Source organism: Staurois parvus, unplaced genomic scaffold, assembly GCF_062004578.1.
Source record: "Staurois parvus isolate SC_StPar_1 unplaced genomic scaffold, SC_StPar_1.0 ptg000004l, whole genome shotgun sequence".
In the NCBI taxonomy this organism is placed as follows: domain Eukaryota; kingdom Metazoa; phylum Chordata; class Amphibia; order Anura; family Ranidae; genus Staurois; species Staurois parvus.
This window is the reverse complement of record NW_028317800.1, coordinates 4,185,001-4,210,000: the sequence shown is the minus strand read 5'-3', so window position 1 is coordinate 4,210,000 and position 25,000 is coordinate 4,185,001. Positions and strand designations below refer to the sequence as shown.

The 25,000-nt window shown below is 40.1% G+C and overlaps 1 protein-coding gene across 2 annotated transcripts in view; it reads right to left on the bottom strand.

The window, feature by feature from the left end:
- Nucleotides 1–25,000, bottom strand: part of SNX2 (sorting nexin 2) — an 80,064-nt gene that overhangs the window by 24,794 nt on the left and 30,270 nt on the right. The window contains exons 2-8 of one of the 2 annotated variants that reach the window (XM_089674761.1): nt 19,159–19,276; nt 10,730–10,893; nt 9,821–9,887; nt 9,629–9,672; nt 8,607–8,748; nt 5,862–5,940; nt 4,500–4,575 (exon numbers count right to left, since the gene is read on the bottom strand). In XM_089674761.1, coding sequence (XP_089530887.1) covers nt 4,500–4,575; nt 5,862–5,940; nt 8,607–8,748; nt 9,629–9,672; nt 9,821–9,887; nt 10,730–10,893; nt 19,159–19,276 — 690 coding nt within the window. Of the gene's footprint in view, nt 1–4,499; nt 4,576–5,861; nt 5,941–8,606; nt 8,749–9,628; nt 9,673–9,820; nt 9,888–10,729; nt 10,908–19,158; nt 19,283–25,000 lie in introns of those variants that run through there. The other variant, XM_089674770.1, reaches the window with a different exon arrangement.

Here is a 25,000-nt window from a genome sequence, read left to right as displayed (position 1 = left end):
AATTCAGTGTTTGGGGGTCGTCTGACCAACTGTCTCCGCCCACTAGACCCAAAAAGAACAATCTTACTTTCATCAGTCCACAAAATGTTGCACCATTTCTCTTTAAGCCAGTCAATGTGCTCTTTGGCAAATTGTAACCTCTTCAGCACATGTCTTTTTTTCAACAGTGGGACTTTGCGGGGGCTTCTTGCAGATAGCTTGGCTTCACATAGGCGTCTTCTAATTGTAACAGTACTCACAGGTAACTTTAGACCTTCTTTGATCTTCCTGGAGCTGATTGTTGGCTGAGTCCTTGCCATTTTGGCTATTCTTCTATCCATTTGAATGGTAGTTTTTCGCTTTCTTCCACATCTTTCAGGCTTTGGTTGCCATTTTAAAGCATTTGTGATCATTTTAGCTGAGCAGCCTATCATTTTCTGCACTTCTTTATATGTTTTCCCCTCTCCAATCAACTTTTTAATCAAGGTACACTGTTCTTCTGAACAATGTCTGGAACGACCAAATTTCCTCAGAATTTGAGAGAAATGCACTGTAACCAGCATGTACAACATTTGCTACCTTCCTTCCTTAAATAAGGGCAATAATTGCCACCTGTTTTTCAAAGAATGAATGACCTCACTAATAGAACTCCACACTGCTATTATTTTGAGCATGCCCCTTTCAATTAGTGATTCAATTACACAGAATCAGCAGCATGCATGTCATGACTGTTGGATTTCTATTACTCTACTACATCTGCTAGTAAATTATTTGCCATGTAGAAATATCATTTCTACCAAAAACAGTGATTGATCAGGTTAGTGATGTCCGACTGCTATTATTTTGAACACAACTGCGCGCGCGCGCACACACACACACACACACACACACACACACACACACACACACACACACACACTTTGACACCGGCACAATTAGGTTTTTTTCCAGGTATTTACCAAAACATATTCAAGCTATAGTTATATAATGGATATGAGCTGAAAGTGCACACTCTCAGGTTTAATTTGAGGGTATGTACAGCCAAATTGGAGGAAGGGTTTAGGAATTACAGCTCTTAAGGTGTAGCCATCCCCTCTATTTCAAGGGACCAAAAGTAATTGGAAAATTGAATCAAAAGCTGTTTCATGGCCAGGTGTGGGCTACTCCTTCCTTATTTCTTTATCAGTTAAGCAGGTAAAAGGTCTGGAGTTGATTCTAAGTGTGGTATTTGCATTTGGAATCTATTGCTGTAAATCTACATCATGCGTTCAGAGGAACGGTCCATGCAAGTGATCCATTCTAGAACTATAGCTTGAATATGTTTTGGTGCATACCAAATTAAAAAAAAAAAAAAAAAAAAAAAAAGAAGAAGAATTAAAAAAAAAGTGTGCCTTCGTCCAAATATATATGGACCCAACTGTACACACACACACACACTTCCAAAATTTTTACAAAACAGTTGTATAGAACATTTGTTTAGCTCATTACATGAAAGCAAGGTTAATAATATAACTTAGATTACAAAATCTTCAGTTTTACTCAAATTAGTTGGTGCAAAAATGAATACACCCCACAACAAAAACTACTACATCTAGTATTTTTTATGACCTCCACGATTTGTAAGGACAGCACCAAGTCCTCTAGGCATGGAATGAACAAGTTGGTGACATATTGCAACATCTATCTTTTTCTATTCTTCAAGAACGACCTCTTTTAGAGTCTGGATGGAGAGTGATGCTCAACGTCTCTTCAGTCTTCCCCATCGGTGTTCGATTGGGTTCAAATCAGGAGACATACTTGGCCACTAAATCCCTTTTACCCTGTTCTTCAGAAATGCAACAGTGGCCTTAGATGTGTGTTTTGGATCATTGTCATGTTGGAAAAGTGCACAACGGCCAAGGGCATGGAGTGTTGGTAGCATATTCTCTTTCAATATAGAGCAGTACATATGTGAATTCATGATACCATCAATGAAATTCCGCAGTCATGCAGCCCCACAGAAGGACACTGCCACCATGTTTCACTGTAGGCACCATGCATTTTTCTTTGTACTCCTCACCTTTGCGACATCATACAGTTTTGAAGCCATCAGTTCCAAAAACATTTATCTTGGTCTCATAACTCCAGTACAGAGTCCCAGTAGCCTTTTTCAACATGAGCCCTGGCAAATTCTAGGTGGGCTTTTCTGTGCATGGGCTTTAGGAGAGGCTTCCTTAGTGGACGACACCCGTGAATGCCATTCCTCTGCAGTGTACGCCATATTGTGTCACGGGAAACAATCACCCCAGTTTGGCTTTCTACTTCTTTAGCCAACTTCAGTGAACTTGCACGGTGATTTTCTTCAACCCTTCTCATCAGAAGACGCTCTGGTCAAGGTGATCATGTCCGTGGATGGCCTGGACATCACTGAGATGGTTGCAGTTCCATCTGTAGGTTTTGTATCACTTTTGCTACAGTATTCTGACTGATAAGTAAAGCTTTGATAATTTCTTTACACAAAGGCTACAAAGAGGTCATCTTCCTTCTCAGGCCTTGTGACATTTCTCTTACGTGTGGTGCCATTGCTGACAGCATGAAATGGGAAGGGGTTTGTTAATGCACTTATCAACTGTCAGCTGGACACCTGTTTAATGAATAATTAGACTTACCTGTAGTTGAATTCTTGTTAATTAGGATTTAGTTGTCTAAAATTTAGCTTTGCTCCTAAGACTTTCATTGGGGTGTATTCATTTTTGCAACATGGTCTTGAATGAATTTGTTAGGATAAATACTTTGTGTTTGCAAATTAACAAATTGTGTTTGCAATCAATGGCCGGCATTTGTGGGAGTATTTTGTAGTATAGTGTCCCATAGAAAATGTTGATTCTGAAAGGAAAGTAAAGGTTTTCTGCCAAATCTGTTTAGGTGTACTCATTTATGCTGAGCACTGTATATGTACATATGATCTGCAAAGCATTCACAACACTAATATGATACAAAAGGTAAAATGTTATTGCTGGGAATAGAAGTGGAAAAAAAAAAAAAAAAAAAAAAAAAAACAGTGGATCTTCTTTTCAACAGTGCCTACAGATAAAGAGGATACACTTGAACAAACAATACAGAAATATGATATGGACAGTCTTATCTAAAGTGATGAAAACTTTGATTTGTGACATGAAAAATGTACACCTTTCTGGCTACCACCACTTCAAATCCATAAAATTAGAATCAGTAGTTCCAGATTAGAACCTCCATGAGCATGCAGATGGTACTGTAATGTAAATAATCTACAAGGGTCATAGACTTTAAACAATTATTACTTTTTCCAGCACTGGCTGGCCAAAGCAAATTCAGCCTAATAGCGGACTGATGCTAAGAAGTCCCCAAGAACCCCCAAATCACATTGCAGGATCTGGAGGGAACTCATGCAAGAGTTGGTGTCAAAGTGCATGTATCTACAATCAGAAAGACTACCCCTATTTAACCTGCATGGGAGGTGTTTGGGTTTTAAAACAAACAGTTCTTGCTAGGAAACCTACACATAGGTTGAACTGGATGGACGGGTGTCTTTATTCAACCTTACCAAACTACGCAGCTATGTCAGAAGTGGTAACCTCCAGGGCTTTTTTTTCAGCTGGAACTTGGAACTCCGTTCCACAAACTCTGGCTCAGGCCCTCTGCTCACCACCACAGCTAGTCTCCCAATGACTCCCACAGATCTGATTGCAGGATGGGGACAAGAGAGATGCAGGTGCCCGGGGTGCAGTGTGGATGCCTACACCCCCAATGGATGACCTCTCTGCAAGTGAGAAAGGCATAGCCACCTACAGTGTATGGGGAGGTACTAGAACGGCTGGGTGCATCAGCTTAATACAGCAACAAAAGAAAGACATGTGAAAGATGCACTGTGTGTAGCACACCCCTGAACTATGTACATAGCGCACCCCTGAACTCTGCACTGTGTCACCCTCCTCCACCAATCCCCAAACTATGCACTCTGTACATAATGCACTCCTGGTATTTATACCCCATTAAGATTCTTAAAAACTCAAGGTTTATTACCTTCCCTTTCTATATCCAAAATGAAAAAAAAAAAAAAACAAAACATTGCCAATAGTTCTACTTTAAAAAGACTGGTGGGCAGTTACACAAAACAGCTACAAATCAATTCTACTAAAAAGGGGCAATACCATTTTCTGAGGTGTGTATTTACGAAGGGTTTATTTGATCCACTTTACATTACATCAGTTATTTCTTTTTTTTATTTAGGTATATAGCATTAATCTATTGCGGTTTGAATGAAGATCTAATGTTTGCTGATTCACATATTCTGACAAAGTCAACAATTTCCAAGTGGTGTACTTTTTCACATGAATGTATACACACACAAAGTATGGGTATAAAAGGATATCCAACAATTAAGGTTATGCGAGACAGATGTATCAAACCAAACATATTACCATTTACCTATTTCAAAGAAGCACAGACTATAATCAAAAAGTACCAAAAACACCACAACATAATAGTATAAGAAGCTGTACCTCACTGCTTTCTAAGAATTGTCTAAGATCTGGATCTTGCAAGAGGGTTGGATGTTTGACTGTTCGTTGAAGATATCTAGATATCGAAAAACAGAATACAAAATCTTAAAATGCATGCTTCAAGGTCCAAAGCTCTGTGAAACTAAAGTAATGTTCTTACCGCCAGAAATGATGAGGGCTTAAAAAAGGCAAAACTTTTTTTTTTCTTCATTTTGGATAGCGTAAGGGAGGGTTATAATCCCTACAATGTTAACCCCTGCTATTTATGTCCCATTGGGGAGATTTCCCTTCACTTCAACTGCCAAAACAGGAAGTAAAAAGGAAATGCCTCTACAGTGAAGGGACCCAGGGTCACCAGAACAACTGTCCTTTTGGAAGATATCCCCACGATTCCTGTTCTGAGAACAAACCTACATTTGTGAATTTTTGACTTTCACTTTCAGTGAATCCCTGCTATGGAGATTCACTCACTTTATAAGTGAAGACAGTTGTTCTAGTCCCTCTCCACTCTATACAAAACTAAAAAAAAAGTTTTGTCTTTAGTTATACTTTAAAGGTCAAGCTCAAAGTATTTCTACATGCAAAGACCCTGCTTTACAAAACGCAAAATTAACCGTAGCAACCAGTTAAAAATCATTACTTTGTTACTGTTCTAAAATGATAAAAACTGAAATCAGAAAGGATTTCTGCATATGCCCAACACTTCTGCTTCACTAAAAACAAGGTCCTCTTACTACATCAGACCTTCCATCACAACAGAGCAGTGAAATTAAACAAAAAAAAAAAAGGGAGAAGAGGTAAGGCAATATACATTCAGATTCCACCCAACTCACGCATGTCACAGTTTTTCCCACTGGATCTTGGGAACACCAAGTATCTGAGATTTTGTAAAAAGATGCTTCTGGACTGTGCAAGAGCATCTCCTCATGGCGTTGGGTATCCTCAATAATCCAAGGATCTCCCTGGAAGAGCGGAGAGGTTTTTCCCCGCCTAGGTGATATGGGCAGAAGCCAGGTGGAAGGCAAGTATATTTTCTAACTTCTTCACAAGTTTTTTTAATTATTTTTTTTATCAAGTATGATGTGGTCTATTGCCATGAGGGTGAGTAACAAGCTGTATTAAGTGGACCTTGGCTTTTTAGTGCAGACCATGCTTTAATTACAAAAATATTTTGGAAAATCAACCAATATTATCTAGTATAAGAGTCAATGATACACTGAAGTCACATAATAAAAAGATGGAAGGGATTCTTTGGAATTCTTTTCAGAAGAAAAACAAAGAATTAGAAATAATTTTATTAAGAAGCATGTGAAATATTGGGCGTGGAAAACATAGCTTCAAATATGGGTCACCACACAATACCTTTCTAAGGCAGCTCTTCTTTTCTCAACAAATTCATTAGATGAAGAGTCTTCTTTTCCCACTTTAACTTTAGTCATTCCTTAGGAACACAACAAAAACATAATATATGTATGCCATCCTTGTGCACCAGGGAAGCATCATTGCTGAAAAGAACCATCATCTCATCTGATTGTGCCTTCGCGTAGCAAAAATTGCATAAGCAATGTGAAAATCATAACTATTACTAAAAACAGAGGTTTTCAGTCTGCCAACATAGTGGGACATTAAGGTCACAAACATGTTTTATGTAGTACTAAAATAACAATATTTTAATTATTAAATAACACAGTAATAATTTTAGTTTAGAGCAGGGTTGTCCATCCTTTTGAAGAGCAAGGTTTACTTAAAGCGGAGTTCCAGTGAAAAAAAAAAAAAAAATAAAGTCAGCAGCTACAAAATCGTAGCTGCTGACTTTTAAAAAAAATGGACACTTACCTATCCCTTGATCCCATGGTGGCCCCTTCGCAGATAATTTCACCAGCTGCCCGGTGCCGGCATCTTCATTGTGGGTACTCGGCTGTGACAGCTTGCAGTTTCACAGCCGGGTGCCCACTGTGTATGTAGCACTGTGCTTTGTGAATGGTCCTGTAGTCTTCTGGAACCTGTCACATGTCCCAGAAGACTACGGGGGGAGAGAGGGGATGTGAGGGTGGAGGACAACTTCCACTTCCCTAGGCGATCGCAGCAGAAGTGGGAGCGCCAACCCTAGCGGGGAGTGGGGAACCAGTCCTTAAAGCGGAACTTCCCCTTTTGGGTGGAGATCTGCTTTAAGTGACCGTTTAAGTCCGTTTACATCTGCCACTCCATACAGGTGAATTAGGGGCCACCTGAAAAATAGACAGACGGACCTGATTGGACCGATCATGTGAAAAGGGCCTAAGGCTGCTTTCACACTGATGCGCTGTGATTTACCCACACTGCAGGTGCAGCACAGTGCACATGTGGCTTTTCTGAGGGTTAGCTACACTTTGCCATAGACTTCTATTATATCCTGTAGGTGTGGTGCACTTTCTGAAAGCACACCAAAACTTCTTCATTCACTAAAACGCACAGATAACAACAGGAGTCTATGGCTCAGCGCAGGTAACCAGCAGGTAAACACTGTGGTGCACCTGCAGATCAGTTTGAAAGCAGCCTAGTAACCACTGCAGAAGAGATATGCCCATATACCCTCACTGGCCACTTTATTAGGTACAGCTTGCTAGTGCCAAGAAAATATACCCCACCATTACACCACCACCAGCCTGAACCATTGATACAAGGCAGGGTGGATCCATGCTGTCGCCAAATTCTGACCCTGCTATCTGAATGTCGTAGTTGAAATCGAATGCCCATTCTCCTCTGACCTCAACAAGGCATTTTTGTCCACACAACTTCTGTTCACTGGATATTTTCTCTTTTTCGGATCATTCTTTGTAAACCCTAGAGATGGTTAGGTGTGAAACCCCAGTAGATCAGCAGGTTTTGAAATATTTAGACCAGCTCATTTGTCACCAAAAACCATGCCATGTTCAAAGTCCCTTAAATCCCCCTTTTTCCCTCCATTCTGATGCCCAGTTTGATCTTCAGCAATTCAGCTTCACCACGTCTAGATGCCTAAATGCATCGGGCTTCTTCCATGTGATTGGCTAATTTGCAATTTGTGTTACCAAGCAAATGAACAGGTGTACCTAATAAAAGTGGCCAGTGAGTGTATACACTGATTTTAGAATATAAACTGACCTTTAAAAATAATTTTCCATTCAGAAATCTCCCTTTCAACAGGTATTGCCATCTATTGCTGTCCCAGGCAGAGTGGATTAGTATACTGCGCCTGTGACAGGAGCCGGTGCCATACAGGAAGCATCAACTTATGTGGCTCTGCTCCCTCCCCAGCTGTTCTTCCTCTAGCACTGGCTCCATTCAGAACACGGATGTTCTGGGATGTCGTGTCGAGAACCCGCGATCTGGGCTTGCCAACTTGCCATCCCAGAGCATTGTGTTAACTTGGTATACTGTGGTATAAGTTATAATAGGTACCATTCACATCACTTGTGTTGTGCTGACACCTGATATAGGCTTTGATGCTCTGCTATTCATTGTGAATGATACACCAACATGCCTTCAAGAACGTGCACTGCTCTAGATCCTCATTTTGAGGTGTATTTCAGTTTATTCAGAGAAGCACGCGGCAAAGGGCGTCAATGCTCAACAATGAATGCATTGCAGCGTACTGTGCTCTGGTGTTAAGGGGCCCTTAAGGAAACCCACTGATTTGAACGGGTTGCCAACACACCACAACACAGGGAAAAAATACAACTTTTCCTACTGGGGTACATTTAATCTGGTATGCTCAAAACTGGTCAAGTGTTACCGTTCTACATAATACTCCCCTATTTTTAGACAAAAGTAGATGTTATTTCACCATGCTGCATTGCTACTCTAACTGAAGCTAATCGTCAGCTTCCTGCAGGCTCTTCCTTTTCCGTACAAATGATATTTTTGCGCAATATAAACCTGCTAGCCCCTCTCTATCCCTCTACATTGTTAGAGCTGCTTATCTTCCTCACATAACAATCCAAGAGTTTCCTGTATGCAGACAACACTAATTTCTGTAGAAAATCTGGCCATGACCAAAAACACAAAGGGATTTCTGTAGAAATGTGCTTGTGCAACCGTAGTCCACAAAACAGCATACTGTTGCTCTGTAAGGACATGCTGACTCACCTACAATACTTTTCTCAGGAGCAGGAGGCACTATATATCCAATATGCATGTACTTTGTTGCTAGTTTGGAGTGAAGTCCAAGAAAATCACTAAACCTTCTTTTGACGTAAAATTCTTTTTTGTTGAACATAGATAATGAGGTCTAAAAAAAGAAAAAGAATGAAGATAATTCAGAAACTAAAAAACACCACGAAATGAACACAAGTTAACAAAAAAACTCATCAGTCAACAACGCAAGATTAAAACGTCTAAGGATCTAAAGACCTAATTTTAGAAATCATGGCGCTGGGTAAATGTGAATCTATAGTCCCCTCCAGTGACTCAACATCTGTGAGCCCTCTCGTTGGCACCATCTTCATCTAGTCTTCTTCCAGGTTCCAAACCTTCAGCCATCTTAATTGGCCACGTCAGGATGCGGTAACCCCTGGCAGAATTGTACTCTGCAATCTCGAGAGTGTACTCTGAGCTGTCTGTGGAGCTCAAACCAACAGGTAAGAATCTTTTATTGCAGAAGAGATCAGGCATGTCTGTTCTGCAATGAACAGCCTGTCTGTCTTCACAGACTGACTTAGAGAATAGTTAGTAGAAAAGGAAATAATTACATGCTGATCACACAATGGTGGTTGCATGATTTTTCTTTCAGAATTTTTCTTCTTCCTCACCTGGTGATCATGCCATAATTCCGGTCCTCGGATGACACATTCACCCACCTTACACTATGTAGGAACAGCATGGTCACAAAGAACTTTAGAACACCTCCTCCATAACATAGGGGGAGGTTTTCTGTAGTTCACAGGGAGAGCTGGAAACAATGAGCAACAGATGTAATTAGCTCACAAGAGTTCTGGCAAGTTCACCAGGTAACACTTTCAACTGAATATTTATCACATAAAAAAAGGGAGCTTTTTGTTAGGGTTTACATACAATTTAGGAAAAACTATTAAACTAGATTGCAGCAATAAATCATACAATTGTCATTAGTGCAAAACATTGAAGAGAATGAAAAGTAATATTTCATCTACCTTTGTTGTTACTTTGTACGCCATGTAAGCATTCATTCCGTCCCCTAAAATAGGCAAGTGATAACATATGAAATAAATCACAATTTCAGTGATATCAATAAAAACAAGAACATTCACCTTGTAAAAAAACTCTATACCAAGTTAGATTTAAGTGACAAAGTTATCAATAGTTAATTTTCAGAGGCTACGTACCAACTTTCTCTGGGTCTGAAACCCCTATTTCAATGTCAAAGAAATCTCCATTTGCTTCCTCTTCAATCTGTTTTGAGAGATAAAGTTAAATCATGGAACTCTAAAAGAATATGAGCGTTTGAAACACACTGCTTTAAGGCTCCATTCACACATTCATCGAAGTGCACCAATGTTGCAGCACATTGTACTTTTTGCTTATGGCAGTCGGGGCATTTATCTCTTATGTGGCATTCATGAACAAAGCAATTCCAAAATAACAGTGGACTTCTATGGGAAGTAGAGTGTGCTCTTTGGATGTGCACATCAGAACGCAGGTGATCCAGGACATCTTTCCAACACACGGTGTAACAAAATTGGGCTGATTTACTAAAACTGGAGAGTGAAAAAACTGGTGCAGCTCTGCATAGAAACCAATCAGCTTCCAGTTTTTTGTCAAAGCTTAATTAAATAAGCGGAAGGTAGAAGCCGATTGGCTACCATGCACAGTTATAGCAGATTTTGCACTCTCCAGCATTAGCAAATAATCACTCCCTTGGTGTAAATGGCTTTGACTGAAAACACTTTGTTTTCTCCGTTTTGTGCCTGTGTTGGAAAATATAGCAAAATGAAAGGCATTGCATTCAGTGGGAACAAGCCCTAAAACATAGAGCTGCTTTGCATACGAGTGCCAGCCTCATTCATCACAGAGAAGGATAGATTAAATTTGCCACAGAAAATACACCATGCAGGACCTATCTTTACAGTACAACACGCTATGGTAGACAGATGCAGCCCAAAGGACAGGATACTGCAGTACCAAAGCTGCCAAAGTTTCATGGAATGTCTTGCTTTTCCTAAAATATTGTAAATCCAAGTAAAATGGAACAGGAACTGGATGTTTGTAAACCTTTAAGTGTGCATTACACTCACCTCATCCCTTGAGCGGTCATAAATAACAGGTGCAGAAATATTGATGGTTTCCATCCGTGGAGTAATGATTGATGTGGGCGTCACAGGGGTGATGGCAGGACTGGGCTCAGAGGACAGGATGAGCTCTCTCTCAGGACTATCCAGGGACACCTCATCTGTGGCTTCTACAACAGAATGTCTGTTAGGAGAAATATGTACTCTATTCTTAAACTTCTTTGGCTACAAAGATGGACCTGTTATGCCAGTCAAACCATTATAACCCTACCTATGAACACTACTACATGTACTAGTGACAAAATGTTTATTTGCCACCTGGCAGGTAAAGCTGAGATGGATCAAGGTTGCCACTGACAAAGACCACATGATATCTACCCCAATGGATAGATGGATGAGTCGGATGACTAAACCTGGAGCTGTCAGTACACTGCTGTACCCCCAGATGCGTGATGATAACCCATGCGCATTAATACTTTTGGTCTGGTGAGTGTACATCCGTCCCAAGGGTGGATTCCTTTCATGAATTCCTGCACATCTGTTCTTTACGAATAACCGTACGTGCTAATAAAGACACTTTTGAATTGATATCCTTCAACAAAAGGACATTATCAGTACTTATTCGTTGTATGAACTGTTCACAGTTTGAGTATTTCACTCAAATGAATAGTGACAAATTGCACCTTTGATGCACTTTATTCATTTATTGATGTCATATGCGTTTATAACATGATACATGCGTTTATAGCACTGCACTAATATCTTTAACATTTAAATTTTCTTGTTTTCATTCAGCTTTGTTAAAGCAGTCAATGGAATGCTTTGCAACTGCTGGCAATTCAGTGTCAGAAAGTAATTTCCGCTTCAAGGATTTTGCTATGAGCAATCAGTCTGCTACTCTTAAATTGCCCCTCAGAGATGACAGTTTCATAAACCAGCCAATGTTTAAAAGGACACACACACACTTATAGATCGTCTCTGCTGATCGCTATGCAGCTTAAGACAAAATTACATTCCAGGAAAGCTTAAAGAGGAGCATACATGGGTCAGTGTTTTTCAATCAGCCAGCAAGCTGATCGAGAAATTGGATGGATTCCCCCATCCACACAAGCAAAGTGGATAGAGGAATCCTCCTCGCTGTGCTATTGTATTCCAACAGCCGGGACTCCTCTGCTGTCAGAAAATACTGAACAATGCTTCAGCTGATTGGCTGCAGCGTTGACCAAACATTTTCCAACAAGCCTGTTCATGAGAAGTCGATTAGATGAACTGGAATGGCCATAGATGGATCCAAATTTGGCAAATCCCTGCCGAACTGGACACATTTCGATCCATCTATAGCAAGCTTAAGAGTAGGCAACAGAAAGAGCCCTGACTGACCATGCAGAAGTTGTTCAACTCAAGGGGCTGGCATGATGCTCTAAAGTTATGGACAGCAAGCATTCTAGCAAAACAAAAAAACACAGCAGCACACAATATAGCTTACTCTGCATTAAAGTAATAGCAGGCACATAGTGGTGCGATTTGGATTTGCCTGACACTAGTGTGAGCATAGCTGTGGCAATTATCTGATAAGACAAATAAGTTAATAGAGTAACAAAATGAAAGTAAAATCATCTAAAGAATGTGCCGGGCTCTGTCACAAAGTGCAGAAATGATGACCAAACTTCAAATACACAAGGTAAACTTTAAACCCCTTTGTAATGAGTAAATTACTGTGGCTTACAGTGTAACCCATTGCCCATTTTATTGTGAACTTTCACCTTTGAATGATGCCGAGCATCATGGTTAAAATGTATATAAAAGAGTAGCAACTAATCACCAACTTACTTACTTTATAGCTCAAAAAAGGGCTTTGTCTTCCTGGTCTAGACGCAGAGCCAGTTTTGAAAAGAATAACAAATTTGTAATTGGCACATTATGACTGGGCAATCTAATCACATTAACCACTTGCCCTCCAGAGGATTTACCCCTTTTCCTGACCAGGCCATTTCTGCGTTACGGCGCTGTGTTACGTTAGCTGACAATTGCGCGGTCATGCAACACTGCACCCAAATGAAATTGCGTCTTTTTCCCGCCCCAAAAATCGAGCTTTCGTGGTATTTGATTGCCTGTGCGAATTTTATTTTTTGCGCTATAAAACAGACAATTTTGAGAAAAAAAAAAAAATAATATTTGACTTTTTGCTATTAAACATGTCCAATTAAAAAAAAAAAAAAAAAAAAAAAATCCCAATTACGTGTAAATTGGTTTACGTGAAAGTTATAGCGTTTCCAAATGGCGGTATATATACACTGGAATTTTTGCTTTTTTAATAGTAATGGCGTCAATCAGCATGCATTCTGACACCGGGGGGGAACTGACTTGTTGTCACTGACCTCCCCAGTGATGCCAATACAGTGATCAGTGCTAATACAAAGCACTGACACTATACTAAAGGCACTGAGCAGGAAGGGGTTAACAATTGGGGGGCGAAAGGGTTAACTGTTTTGCTATGAGGCTGTGTGTGCACGTTCCACTGTAAGTACACTGCTTTGTATGGCTCTGCTAGGCAGAAGGGGTTAACATCTGGGGCAAAGGGTTAACTGTGTGCGTTTTAACATGCTGTGTTTTACTAGGGAGGCACACTGCTTTGTATGGCTCTGCTAGGCAGAAGGGGTTAACATCTGGGGCAATCAAAGGGTTAACTGTGTGCGTTTTAACATGTTGTGTTTTACTAGGGAGGCATGCTGTTTTGTTTAATCTTCACAAAAACAGCATAGCAGAGCCATACAAAACTCCAAACATGATATTTTCTGAAATCAGAGACCCTAGAGAATAAAAGTGGTAGTTCCAATTTATGTCACACGATATCACAAAGATAAAATTTCAGTAAAAAATACATTTAAGTTAATTTTAGGGCACAAAAAGCAATTATCCAATGTTTTTACAAAACATAAAAGACGAGATTGCATCGAGTAAATAGATATCCAACATGTCAAACCTTAAATTTGCATGAGCTTGTGAAACAGCAACAAACTCAGTGTCCTATATTTTCTATAGGTGACGCATTTAAAGCCCCTTATAGGTCATCAGTTTAGCATTACAGAGGTGGCCTCGTGGTAGAATTATTGCTTTCATTCTGCCGTGCGCGGCGATATGAAACATGTGCATCGCAATTGACGTTTTCATGTGCAGATGCACAAGCGCGTGTTTTTACACTGGTACGTGCCTGGGGTTGGGGGAGGGTCTTGAAAAATTGGGGGGGGGGGGGGGGGGGCATCCAGAGTCTAAAAGACACCAAATGTCTCCCTTGTGCTAAGGGGGGGGGCTCCCTGTGCTTCTGTCTCCCTTGTGCTTCACTGAATGTAATTCAGTGCACATCATACCGCATTACATTTTTCCTGGCCTCGATGTATGGGAATCTGCCAATGGGGACCCAGAAGTGTCGCCGAATCACTTCCAGGTCAGACCAAGAAGGGGAGGGGAGGGGAGAGGAGAGGATCGGAGCAGATGTTGCCCGAATGCTTCCATCTGACAGATGAGCCCTGCTGATTTCACGCTAAAGGACTAAAAGTTAATCAAAAACTACCTACCTGGCACCCAGAACTACAAGTCCCAGGTGTCAGGCGATATAAAATGAACATCCCTGCTATAGAACATTTATGCAGGGAGCTGAAACTTCGATTTGCCAAGCGACGGCCAAGAAACCTTAAGGATTTAGAGAAGATCTGTAAAGAAGAATGGACCAAAATCCCTCCTGAGATGTGTGCAAACCTGGTAACCAACTACAAGAAATGCCTCTGTGCTTGCCAACAAGGGTTTCTCCACCAAGTACTAGGTCATGTTTTGCTTGGGGATCATATACTTATTTTACTCACTGAACTGCAACTCATTTTATAACAATTGTTTTTTCTGGATTTTTGGTTGATATTATGTCAATCATTTAAAATACACCTAGGGTACAATATTATAGACCCTTCATTTCTTTGTAAGTGGGCAAACTTACAAAATCTGCAGAGGATCAAATTAATTTTCCCCACTGTACATACACATACTAGGGCCAATTTAGACAGGAGCCAATTAACCTACCAGCATGTCTTTGGAGTGTGGGAAGAAACTGGTGTACCTGGAAGAAAACCCACACAGGCACAGGGAAAACATGCAAATTCCAAGCAGGTAGTGCCATGGTTGGGATTCAAACCAGTGTTCTGCTGTCTTTAGTCAGAAATATGCCCACTTGGCCAATCTAAGGACAAGCATTTATGGATTATAGTCTGCTTTCACATCCCACATTCATCTATTCATCCCATAGACATCAAAGACTATATTTTGACTGCTCAGTAATTGTGCTGTAGAGGCCTTATTCCCATCACCAAGGAACTGTTTTCTCTAAGCAAACAACTCCCTACTTGCACTGATGGACATAATTGTCACTTGTGGGACTGACAATAGGACACCCCTTAATGAATATGTAAGCCCAACATTTCATAATCCTGCATATTTATGCACTTGTATGAAAACGTATCCTGTTCCCTTTGTATTAATTTCTGTGTGTGGAATCCATGGTGTTCCTGCCAGTCCCTCTGCTTTCTTATTAAAAACTGACCACACTAAGTAAAAGACTGTGCAGAGGGGGTTTCAGGAAAAGTGTAATAGGTAGAAGAGAAGAGAGCACACATAGTTCCCAGCATAGCCAGAAAACTGACCAATTTGTGCTCTCGTGCCTAGTGTGGTCAGTTTTTTTTTTTTTTTTTTTAGGAAAGCAGAGTGACAGGAGCACCAAGAATTTCACACAAAGGAAGCAATACAAAGAGAAGGAGGATAGTTTTTCATACAAGTACATGGTACACCAGGCACATAGGGAATATGAAATGTTGGGTTTACATATTTTGTAACGTGGATCATAGGTTTCCTCACACAGGATGGCTGATGTGCAGCTAGGTAAACCTTCCTCACATTCCATTCACCCTCTTACAGTGATGACTCGCTGTTCATTAACACGCTCATCACAGACCTGCAGTTACACTACAATGTTTATTAAAGTGGGAATAAACCCACTTTATCTTTTACCTACAGGTAAGCTTACGTGCCCTGTTTAGGAGATATTTGCTCTTTTGGAAGCTGAAGGAATGGCAGGGGCATGCTGTTCCTATGCCATGTCCCGAGACTCCCTTCACGAACCCAAAAGGAAGACCGGGTAAAAATGGAAGCCTCTGCAGCGGGGACACAGCACCGCTAGAAGGCTTCGTTTTAAGGCAAGTCCTGCATAATGTGCTGGTATGCAATGCATACTAGCACATTATGACATTACCTTCCAGGGGATTTTTTTTTTTTTTTTTTTCTCCAGCAGCGGCTTACTACAGCTTTAACCAGCCTCAGAACAGGAGTGAGGCTCGGTGGTGTTAGATAGTGAAAAGATAAACTAATGCAAGAAGTAACACAGTTTACTGAATGTACACAAATAGTAACAAAATGCAGCAAACATTTGTCACAAAGTGAATAACTGTGCTTCTAAGTAAGCCAAGCACAGTGCAAATAGAACACATCTGACATTAGGCTTAGCTACTGTGTGTAAAATAAACAAAATCAAACACTATAAAAGGATCAGACTGGAGAACCAAACTGGACAGCATTGATACTCAGCATACCAAGACTATGCCAGCTTCCTAACTGCTTCCAACTACATTTTATACTCCCGATACTGCCATCTTCTATAACTGCTACAAAGAAGTGAATTTATGAGAATATTTATTAATTCGTTTAAGAAGCTATGATGGAAAAACACAAACAAAACCAAAAAAAAAAAAAAAAAAGACGATGACAATTTTTTTTTTCATCTTGAATGGTTATACACCAATTATTGGCAATTCTGTGTTCTTCCCCAGAACGTGTGTCATTACTCCAAGAGGCCAAACCTGACCCCTTTCCAAACTCTAAACTGAACCAGAATGGCCTCCACACCGCTTTCTGTAATATTTAGATTTACTTTAGAATCTTTTTAGCTGACTGCTGCTATTTACGGCTTGAAACTGGAAAAAGCTATATACTGGATGTTTATTATTTCTTTGAGAAGTACTTTATTTTTTTCCCCAACCCAGACCCTGATTACTAGGCCCAATTTATTAAATACCTTCAATAAGTTTAACCAAATTCCAGTTTCCAACTAAATGACTCAGTCAACCTTTACGTCTCCTTCACACAGTCGTAACTGGTAACTGAAATGACAGGTGCATGTGAATAGAGGTGGATGCTAAGCCTATTTAAACTAATTACAGATGGACAGCAGCCCCCACTATTTGCATGTAGCTGCACATCAAACAGTTACCTTCGATTAGGGAGCGATGTCAGATTCTGGATGCAGCTGTGTTCAGGCCCAGACATCCGTCACTAACTGCAGGTAGCCCTATGGAGTGCAGCCACATGTGAAACAGCAGTGGCCACTGTCGGCCTGTCATTCATTTATATATGGTGAGCAGCTATTCACATGCATACAAAAAGGGGGGGGCGTGAAAAGCCTTAAATCATAATTATTGCAATACCTCATCTGGTTAATATAGATGCATCCGCATCCTTATATATGTATTTATTATTTTTCACCCACATTGCCTGGTTAGGTTTATGGGTAAGAATATCATTGTTACTTGGTGCTTGATATCAGCCATTATTGCTAAGCATGTCATGCCTACATGGTATAAATTTTTTTATATACTCCCTACATGGTGGTGTAACCAATGTACTGGTGATGCAAATGTATTAGACAGTACTTTGTAATAATGTGCTGCATACATAGTGACAAAGACTGGTCTTGATACTGTTTTTATGTGACTTTAGGTCTGTTTTTGTAATCTCATACTGAGGTGATGGTGAATCAGGGTATTTACCTTAATTGTCCATATGTGTAATAAAGCATCATTTTTGGAACTACTTTTTGTATCGCATTTTGTCCATAATGTAACCACTTTTTTGTGAATCTCTTTTCACGCCCCTTTTTTGTATGCCTGTTTTTTTGGTTACTGGGCAGAAAATATACGCCTGGCGATATATTAAGGAGCCTCTGATCCTTTTCTTTACCAGCTATTCACATGCACCTGTCATTCCACCCACAAGAATCCGCTAACTCTTGCTGCTGGAATCTGGTGTATGCAGCTAAACGAGCGTGTGCATCAGGACGAATATCTGATTAGAGAAAAATCAATGCAAAAATGTATTTCCATTCGCTTGGAATATGAAAGCAATTACATTTCTGGGCATTATGCTTCTCACTTTATAAAACAAAATTTTCAACTTAACAACATTGCTCGTTTTGATCCAATGAGACAAATAGGTAATTAATTACAGGTACTTCTATAGCGCTGTCAATTTACGCAACACTTTACATATATATTGTACTTTGACATCAGTCCCTAACCCTCAAGGAGCTTACAGTCTAAGGTCCCTCACATTCATACATTAAAGGGCCAATTTAGACAGGAGCCAATTACCCAACCACCATGTCTTTGGAGTGGGAGGAAAAAAAAAAAAAAAAAAAAAAAAAAAACACGTACAAAAGAAGAAACCCACGCAGGCACGGGGAGAACAAGCAAACTCGAGGCAGTTGGTGCCGTGGTTGGGATTCGAACCAATGACCCTAGTGCTGCCAGGCGGAAGTGGTAACCATTTAGCCTACCCTTTTTGTTTAGAATATACTTGCTCTTTCATCAACTCCTGGTCATTCAAACTATTTCCTAAAACAATGGCTGGCCCCTCCATCTTTTTTTTTTTTTTTCCCCAAACATCAGAACTTGTCTATCAATATCAACCACCGACGGCCTGAACAACCCATTTATCTGTACGCAAATCCATTAACAGTCCTGTCTACAGATAAAAGGCCTTTACCAATGAAGCCCATTGCTCTACTATTAAACACGCTCATTCCTTTGGAGCAGAATCAACAATTTTTTTATTCCTTTTGCCTTTTCTCTCTATTTTTGTCTCATTACCCTTTTTTGACCAATAAAATTAACCAGGCTGCCCCACTAGCTCCTAGAATAAGTGTTCATTTTAATTTTAATCCAGTTAAGGTTTACAAAGTAGATTCTGAAAAACATCTGCAAATAACCTTATGGTTGTGTGGTTGAACGAAGATATTTTTTATAGTTTAAGCAATCAATTATATTATGGTTGGTCAAACATTTCACTTTGTTGCATCTGTATTATAATCTTTAATTAGCAATTTGGATCAGTTTTTTTTTTTTTTTTTTAAGGGGGCACGAGCCATGCAATGTAAGACCTAAGTAGGTGTGCAATTTTCATCACATCCCTGTGTGCCTTTCATGGGTGAAATCACAACAGTGTACAACGTGTTTTATAACTTGGCTGGCAGAAAACAGACTACATGTGCTCCTTAGAAGCCACAAACTTTCAGTAAATGAAAAAGCATACCCACTACCTAGAGCTCAATAAAGAGTTATTACCAGCAAAAAGGTCTTCTCTGTCATCACTAAGGATAACATCTGCTGGTTTTGGGCCGTTAGAATTCGTACTGAGATCTTCTGCATGAAGGCTGGCTGGTTCAGGCGACGATGGGCTGGACTGCAAAACAAAAATCAAAGCCTTTTTAGCCTATAAATTTTCACAACACTAGCTGAAATTTTTAGCAAAAGCTGACATTTTGAGGATGAAAAACAAACAAGGAAATAGCAAGAAGTGTCAGCACTTTCCATTTCCTAATCCAGACAATGTAACAAAAGAAGGAAACACTCAACCGAATTATCAAGTCAAAAGCAGTGCAAATGTTTAAAGAGAACCTGTTACCTACAAACACAGGCCAATGCATCAAATTAGTTAAAAGGGTTTACTTTCTTCAGTATTTTGTTTGTTTTTTTTTTTACACTAAAAAGTTAAGTTTATGAAGGTAACAACATACAGTAAGAACACCACATCTTAGATACAGCACAGATGGCCAATGAACAACAAGTATTAAGCAAAGTTCTCATCAGCAATAACACAACAATGTATTAGGATAATGTAACCACTGTCAACAACAGGAACATGATAGAGGTCTGAAAATTATTTCAGTAACAATATTCTGAACAGATGAAATAGTTTCAAACAACCTTGAGTGTTAACAGCCATTGTACCGCAACACAGGGAACAACTTTATTCTGACAGATACATTAGCAATTTCTTGCATGCACTACAGATTCATAAATGGGAACAACTACATGTTGCACATGATACAAATGACAATCAGCACTACCCCATTTACCTCCCTGTCTGTGCAAATAAAAGCTGCCCCTCACCTCCGGTTTGAAAAACAAAAAAGTTAATAAATATTTAGTGAAGTGCCACACACACACACACACACACACACACACACACACACACAAATTAAAAGGAACACTTTAAAAACACATTGGATCTCAATGAGGAAAAATACCATGCTGGGTTGATTGATATGGACTGGATAATGTGTTAGGAGCGCAAGGATGCCCCATCGTTTGATGGAAATGAAAATCATCAACCTACAGGAGGACAGAATTCAATGATAACCCAAAAATCAAAGTGAAAAAATTATCCATCAGACTAGTCCATTTTGCTAAACTTTCATTGCAGCAACTCAAAAAATTGTACTCAGTAGTTTGTATGGCCCCCACATGCTTGTATGCATGCCTTACAATGTCGGGGCATGCTCCTAATGAGAGGACGGATGGTGTCCTGGGGTTTTTCCTCCTAGATCTGGACCAGGGTATTACAGCTCCTGAAAAGTCTGAGGTGCAACCTGGCGGTGTCGGATGGACCGAAACATGATATCCCAGAGGTGTTCTATTGGATTTAGGTCAGATGAGCGTGGGGGCCATTCAATGGTATCAATTCCATCATCCTACAGGAACTGCCTGCATACTCTTGCCACATGAGGCCGGGCATTGTTGTGCACCAGGAGGAACCCAGGACCCACTGCACCAGCGTCGGGCCTGACAATGGGTCCAATGATTTCATCCCAATACCTAATGGCAGTAAAGGTGCCATTTTCTAGCTTGTAGAGGTCTGTGCGTCCCTCCATTGATATGCCTCCCCAGACCATCACTGACCCACCACCAAAATGGTCATGTTGAACGATGTCACAGGCAGCATAACTTTCTCCACACCTTTTCACATCTGGGCGCCAGTGGCGGACCTGCCAATTCTGGTGTTCAATGGCAAATGCCAATCGAGCTCTATGGTGGTGGGCACAGGGCCCACTAGAGGATGTCAGGCCCTCAGGCCACCCTCAAGAAGTCAGTTTGATCAGAGACTTTCACACCAGTGGCCTGCTGGAGGTCATTTTGTAGGGCTCTGGCAGTGCTCATCCTGTTCCTCGTTGCACAAAGGACCAGATACCGGTCCAGCTGATTGGTTAAGGACACATACAGCCCTGTCCAGCTCTCCTAGAGTAACTGCCTGTCTCCTGCAATCTTTTCCATGCTCTTGAGACTGTGCTGGGAGACACAGCAAACCTAGCAATGGCATGTACTGATGTACCATCCTGGTGAATTTGACTGCCTGTGCAACCTCTGTAGGGTTCAGGTATCGCCTCATGCTACCAGTAGGGACACCGACCCTAGCCAAATGCAAAACTAATAGATAACAGTCAGAGAATTAGAGTAAGGTTAAAAAAAAAAAAAAAAAAAAAAAAAAAAAAAAGTCAGTGGCCTCCACCTGTAAAACCCTTCCTGTTTTGGAGGCTCATCTCATTGTTGCCCATCTAGTGCACCTGTTAATTCTAGTAACACCAAAAGCAGGTGAAACCGATAACAACCCCTCTGCTACTTTAACTGTTACTAAACCCAGGACCCTGCATTCACTATATCTGGTCTGAAAAAAGAAAAAAAAAAAAAAACCTGAACAATGCAGTGTTATAATTTTAAAAGTAAATATTAAAATAGATGTAGAATATAATCAATAAAACATCATTAAATAGTGATAAACAATATAAGTGAATGAAGCACTATGATGGGCGCAAAAGATTCTGTGAAACTGTGAAAAGTCTTAAAACCAAAAATTGTTCATAAAATAGTGAAGGCTTGACAAAATCAGGTCAGCATACAGTGCTCCAAATAAGTCCTAATGCACGTGATATCCAATAAATCTGTGCGAAAGATTGTAAGAAATGCGCACTCACCAGATGTGCATGATTAAAATCCACACAATGTGTTGTACAAGAACCTGTAGGAAGCCCCATTCACATGGATCTGCTAGACAGCATGGAACCAGGATCCCTCCTCTGGACACAAGCCTCCTCTGCAGTCACGCTTCCACTGGGGTCCTGGGAATCATTAGCTCAAACTGGCAGCTTCGGTTCCCCGCTCTTACAGCTCCCACCCTCAGGAATGGCGAATGGAGATATATATATATATAATTTTTTTTTTTTTTTTTTTTTAATTCCTATCACCCGATGCCTGGGACATGTAGTTCCAGGCAGGTAGTTCATTTTTACCTCCAGCCCTGTCACCTGTCAGGTGGAAGCATTTGGGCAGCAGTGCTGCCCAAATGCTTCCACACAGCATCTCCATAACACGTCCGCTCCCTTCCCCTTCTTGTCCTGACCCGGAAGTGATGTTATGATGTCAATTGAGACCGGGAAAGAATGTAATGCAGTGCGATGTGCATTACATTCAGAGGAGCAGAAGGGAGACATACAGGGCCTTTTAGACCTTGAATGTCTCAAAGAACATGTCACTCCCCAAATTTTTTTTTTTCCAACTAGACAAAAAAGTTTTTTTTTTTTTTTTTTTAATTGTACAAAAGAATTAAAGTTACTTTATTTTTTTACCAAATACAAGTAGAATACATTTTAACCTGTTTAATAAAATTTAAAAAAAAATCAAATTTCTTCAGATATATTTTTAAAATTTCTGTTCTAAAACCTGTTTCACATTTTTTGTTTATATAATAAAAAACCCAGTGGTGATCAAATACCACCAAAAGAAAGCTCTATTTCTGTGAAAAAAAAAAAAAACATTTTCATTTGAGTACAGCACTGCATGAGCACTCATTTTCCAGTTAAAGTACCGCAGTGCAGAAGAGCAAAAAATGGCCTGGTTATGAAGCTGGTAAAATAGTATGGTTCCATTTATTTTATTTTGGGTTGACAAGGAGGAGGTTTCATATGCAGGCATAAACAGACCCAACTGTGAAAAGGTGTGTTATTTACAATGTCCACCCATTAAGGCGAGTTTTCAAATAAGGGTGGAAGTAGGTCACAGTCACAATAAAGGTGGAGGTACACGAAAGAGTTCCAAACATGTTTTACGAATTTCTTGAAGCATCTTTCTCCAATATCCACAATGTAAAAGACTGGCACAGACAGATTTTGTAAAAGTGTCTCATGCCATCCTCCAAGGCGGAAGGGGGTTAGCTCGAAAACCACTGGGAAAAAAACACTGGTGACAGCATAGTAGTAGCACAGTAGCATTTAGGCGCATTTGTTTTTATAGTACCATGTAGGGGGGGGGGGGGAAAAAAAAAAGGCTAGAAAAAAAGCTGTTAGGAGCATTCAGCATTTTTTTCTGCTGGAAAAACACTTTCAAAAACGTTTTTTCCTGCTATAAAACGCTGAAGCTTGCAAAACACTACTAGCCTAAAATAGAGTGCATGGACACATAGGATAACACTAAGTAGCCTCTAGGAGCACAAAAAAACATTTTGTTAACAGCTTCTAGGAGTGCATTGAGCCTAAAAGTGGTGAAGCATGAGCCAAATTCATGTATCTGTCTAGAAAGTGTACCTGCACCACCTTTAGAATGCACACGAGACACTTTAGCAAAATCTGCTAAAATCTGTTAAGTAGCTCAACTCTTATAAAATATGAACTCTTGGCATTTTATTTTGAATTTGGAGCATTCACCGTTCACAATGCAAAAGTGGAGCACAAGTCGCTGTCAGAACCAAAAGCGTTGCAAATGTTAATGTGCAAATTTGGCAAAATACATTAGCAATAGGGATTAAATGCCAGAAAAGTGGTACAGCAGCTTTATTGACTTCCCCCCAATGTGTAAGAAGACATTGCGACACTTGGGATCATTAAGATTCTTATACTGCACAATTATTAGGAAAGTTGTATTTTTGAGGATTAAGTTCATTATTGAACAACTACAGTGTTCTTGGTCAAGCCAAAAAAGTTAAAACCTGAAACTTGAATAAACTAAATGAAAATCTTCCCATTTCACTTGTTTATTTTCATCTGTTAAAGTGAGAACAAACAAACTCCTCAAATATTGAGTTCAAATAAAAAACATCTGGACATTTTTTTTTTCTTAAAAAAGTGACCAATATAGCCACCCCTCTTTTCAATAACAGACACAAGCCTTCTATTCATGGAGTCTGTCAGTTTCTTGATCTGTAGACAACCATCTTTTTGTGCAACAGCAATCACAGCCTCCCAGATACTTTTCAGAGAGGTGTACCGTTTTCCTTCACTGTAAATCTCCCATTTAAGAAGGGCTCACAAGTTCTCAATGGGTTTAGGTCAGGTGAGGAAGGGGGCCATGTCATTATTGTTTCATCTTTAAAGGCCTTTACTGGCTAGCCATGCAGAGAAGTACTTTGATGCATGCAATGGAGATTTATCCTGCATAAATATCACTGTCTTCTTGAAAGATGCCGACTTTTTCCTGTACCACTGTTTGAAGAAAGTGTCTTCTAAAAGTTGGCAGTAGGTTTGGGTTTAAGATGGACTCAAAACCAACTCCCAAACAGATCCAACCAGCTAATCTTTAATACCAGCTCATACCAGTACCCCACGTCAACCTTGCTGGCATCTAAGTCAAAGTGGAGTTTACTGATCTAGCCATGGGCCCATCCATCTGGTCTGTCAAGAGTCCCTCAATTCATCAGTCCAGAAAACCTTTGAAAAATCTGTCTTCAGCTATTTCTTGGCCCAGTCTTGACGTTTCAACTTGTGTCTTGTTCAGTGGTGGTCAGATTTCAGCCTTCCTTACCTTGGCCATGTCTCTAAGCACTGAACACCTTGTACTTCTGGGCACTCCAGGTAGGTTACAGTTCTGGAATATGACAACAGCACTGGAAGAGGATGGGTTTCCTGGTAGCTTCACATTTGGGTCTTCTGAAATCTTTGGCAGTTAATTTGCATATTTCAAGTTTCTTGCAACCCTGCTGATTTGCAACAAAATGTTTGATGGTTCTGTGATCACACACCAATATCTTAGCTACTTCAAGAGTGCTGCATCCCTCTAAAAGACATTTTACAATTTTTGACTTTGAGTCAGGTAAATTTATTTTTTGGCCCATTTTGCCTAAGGAAAAAAATCTGGCTAA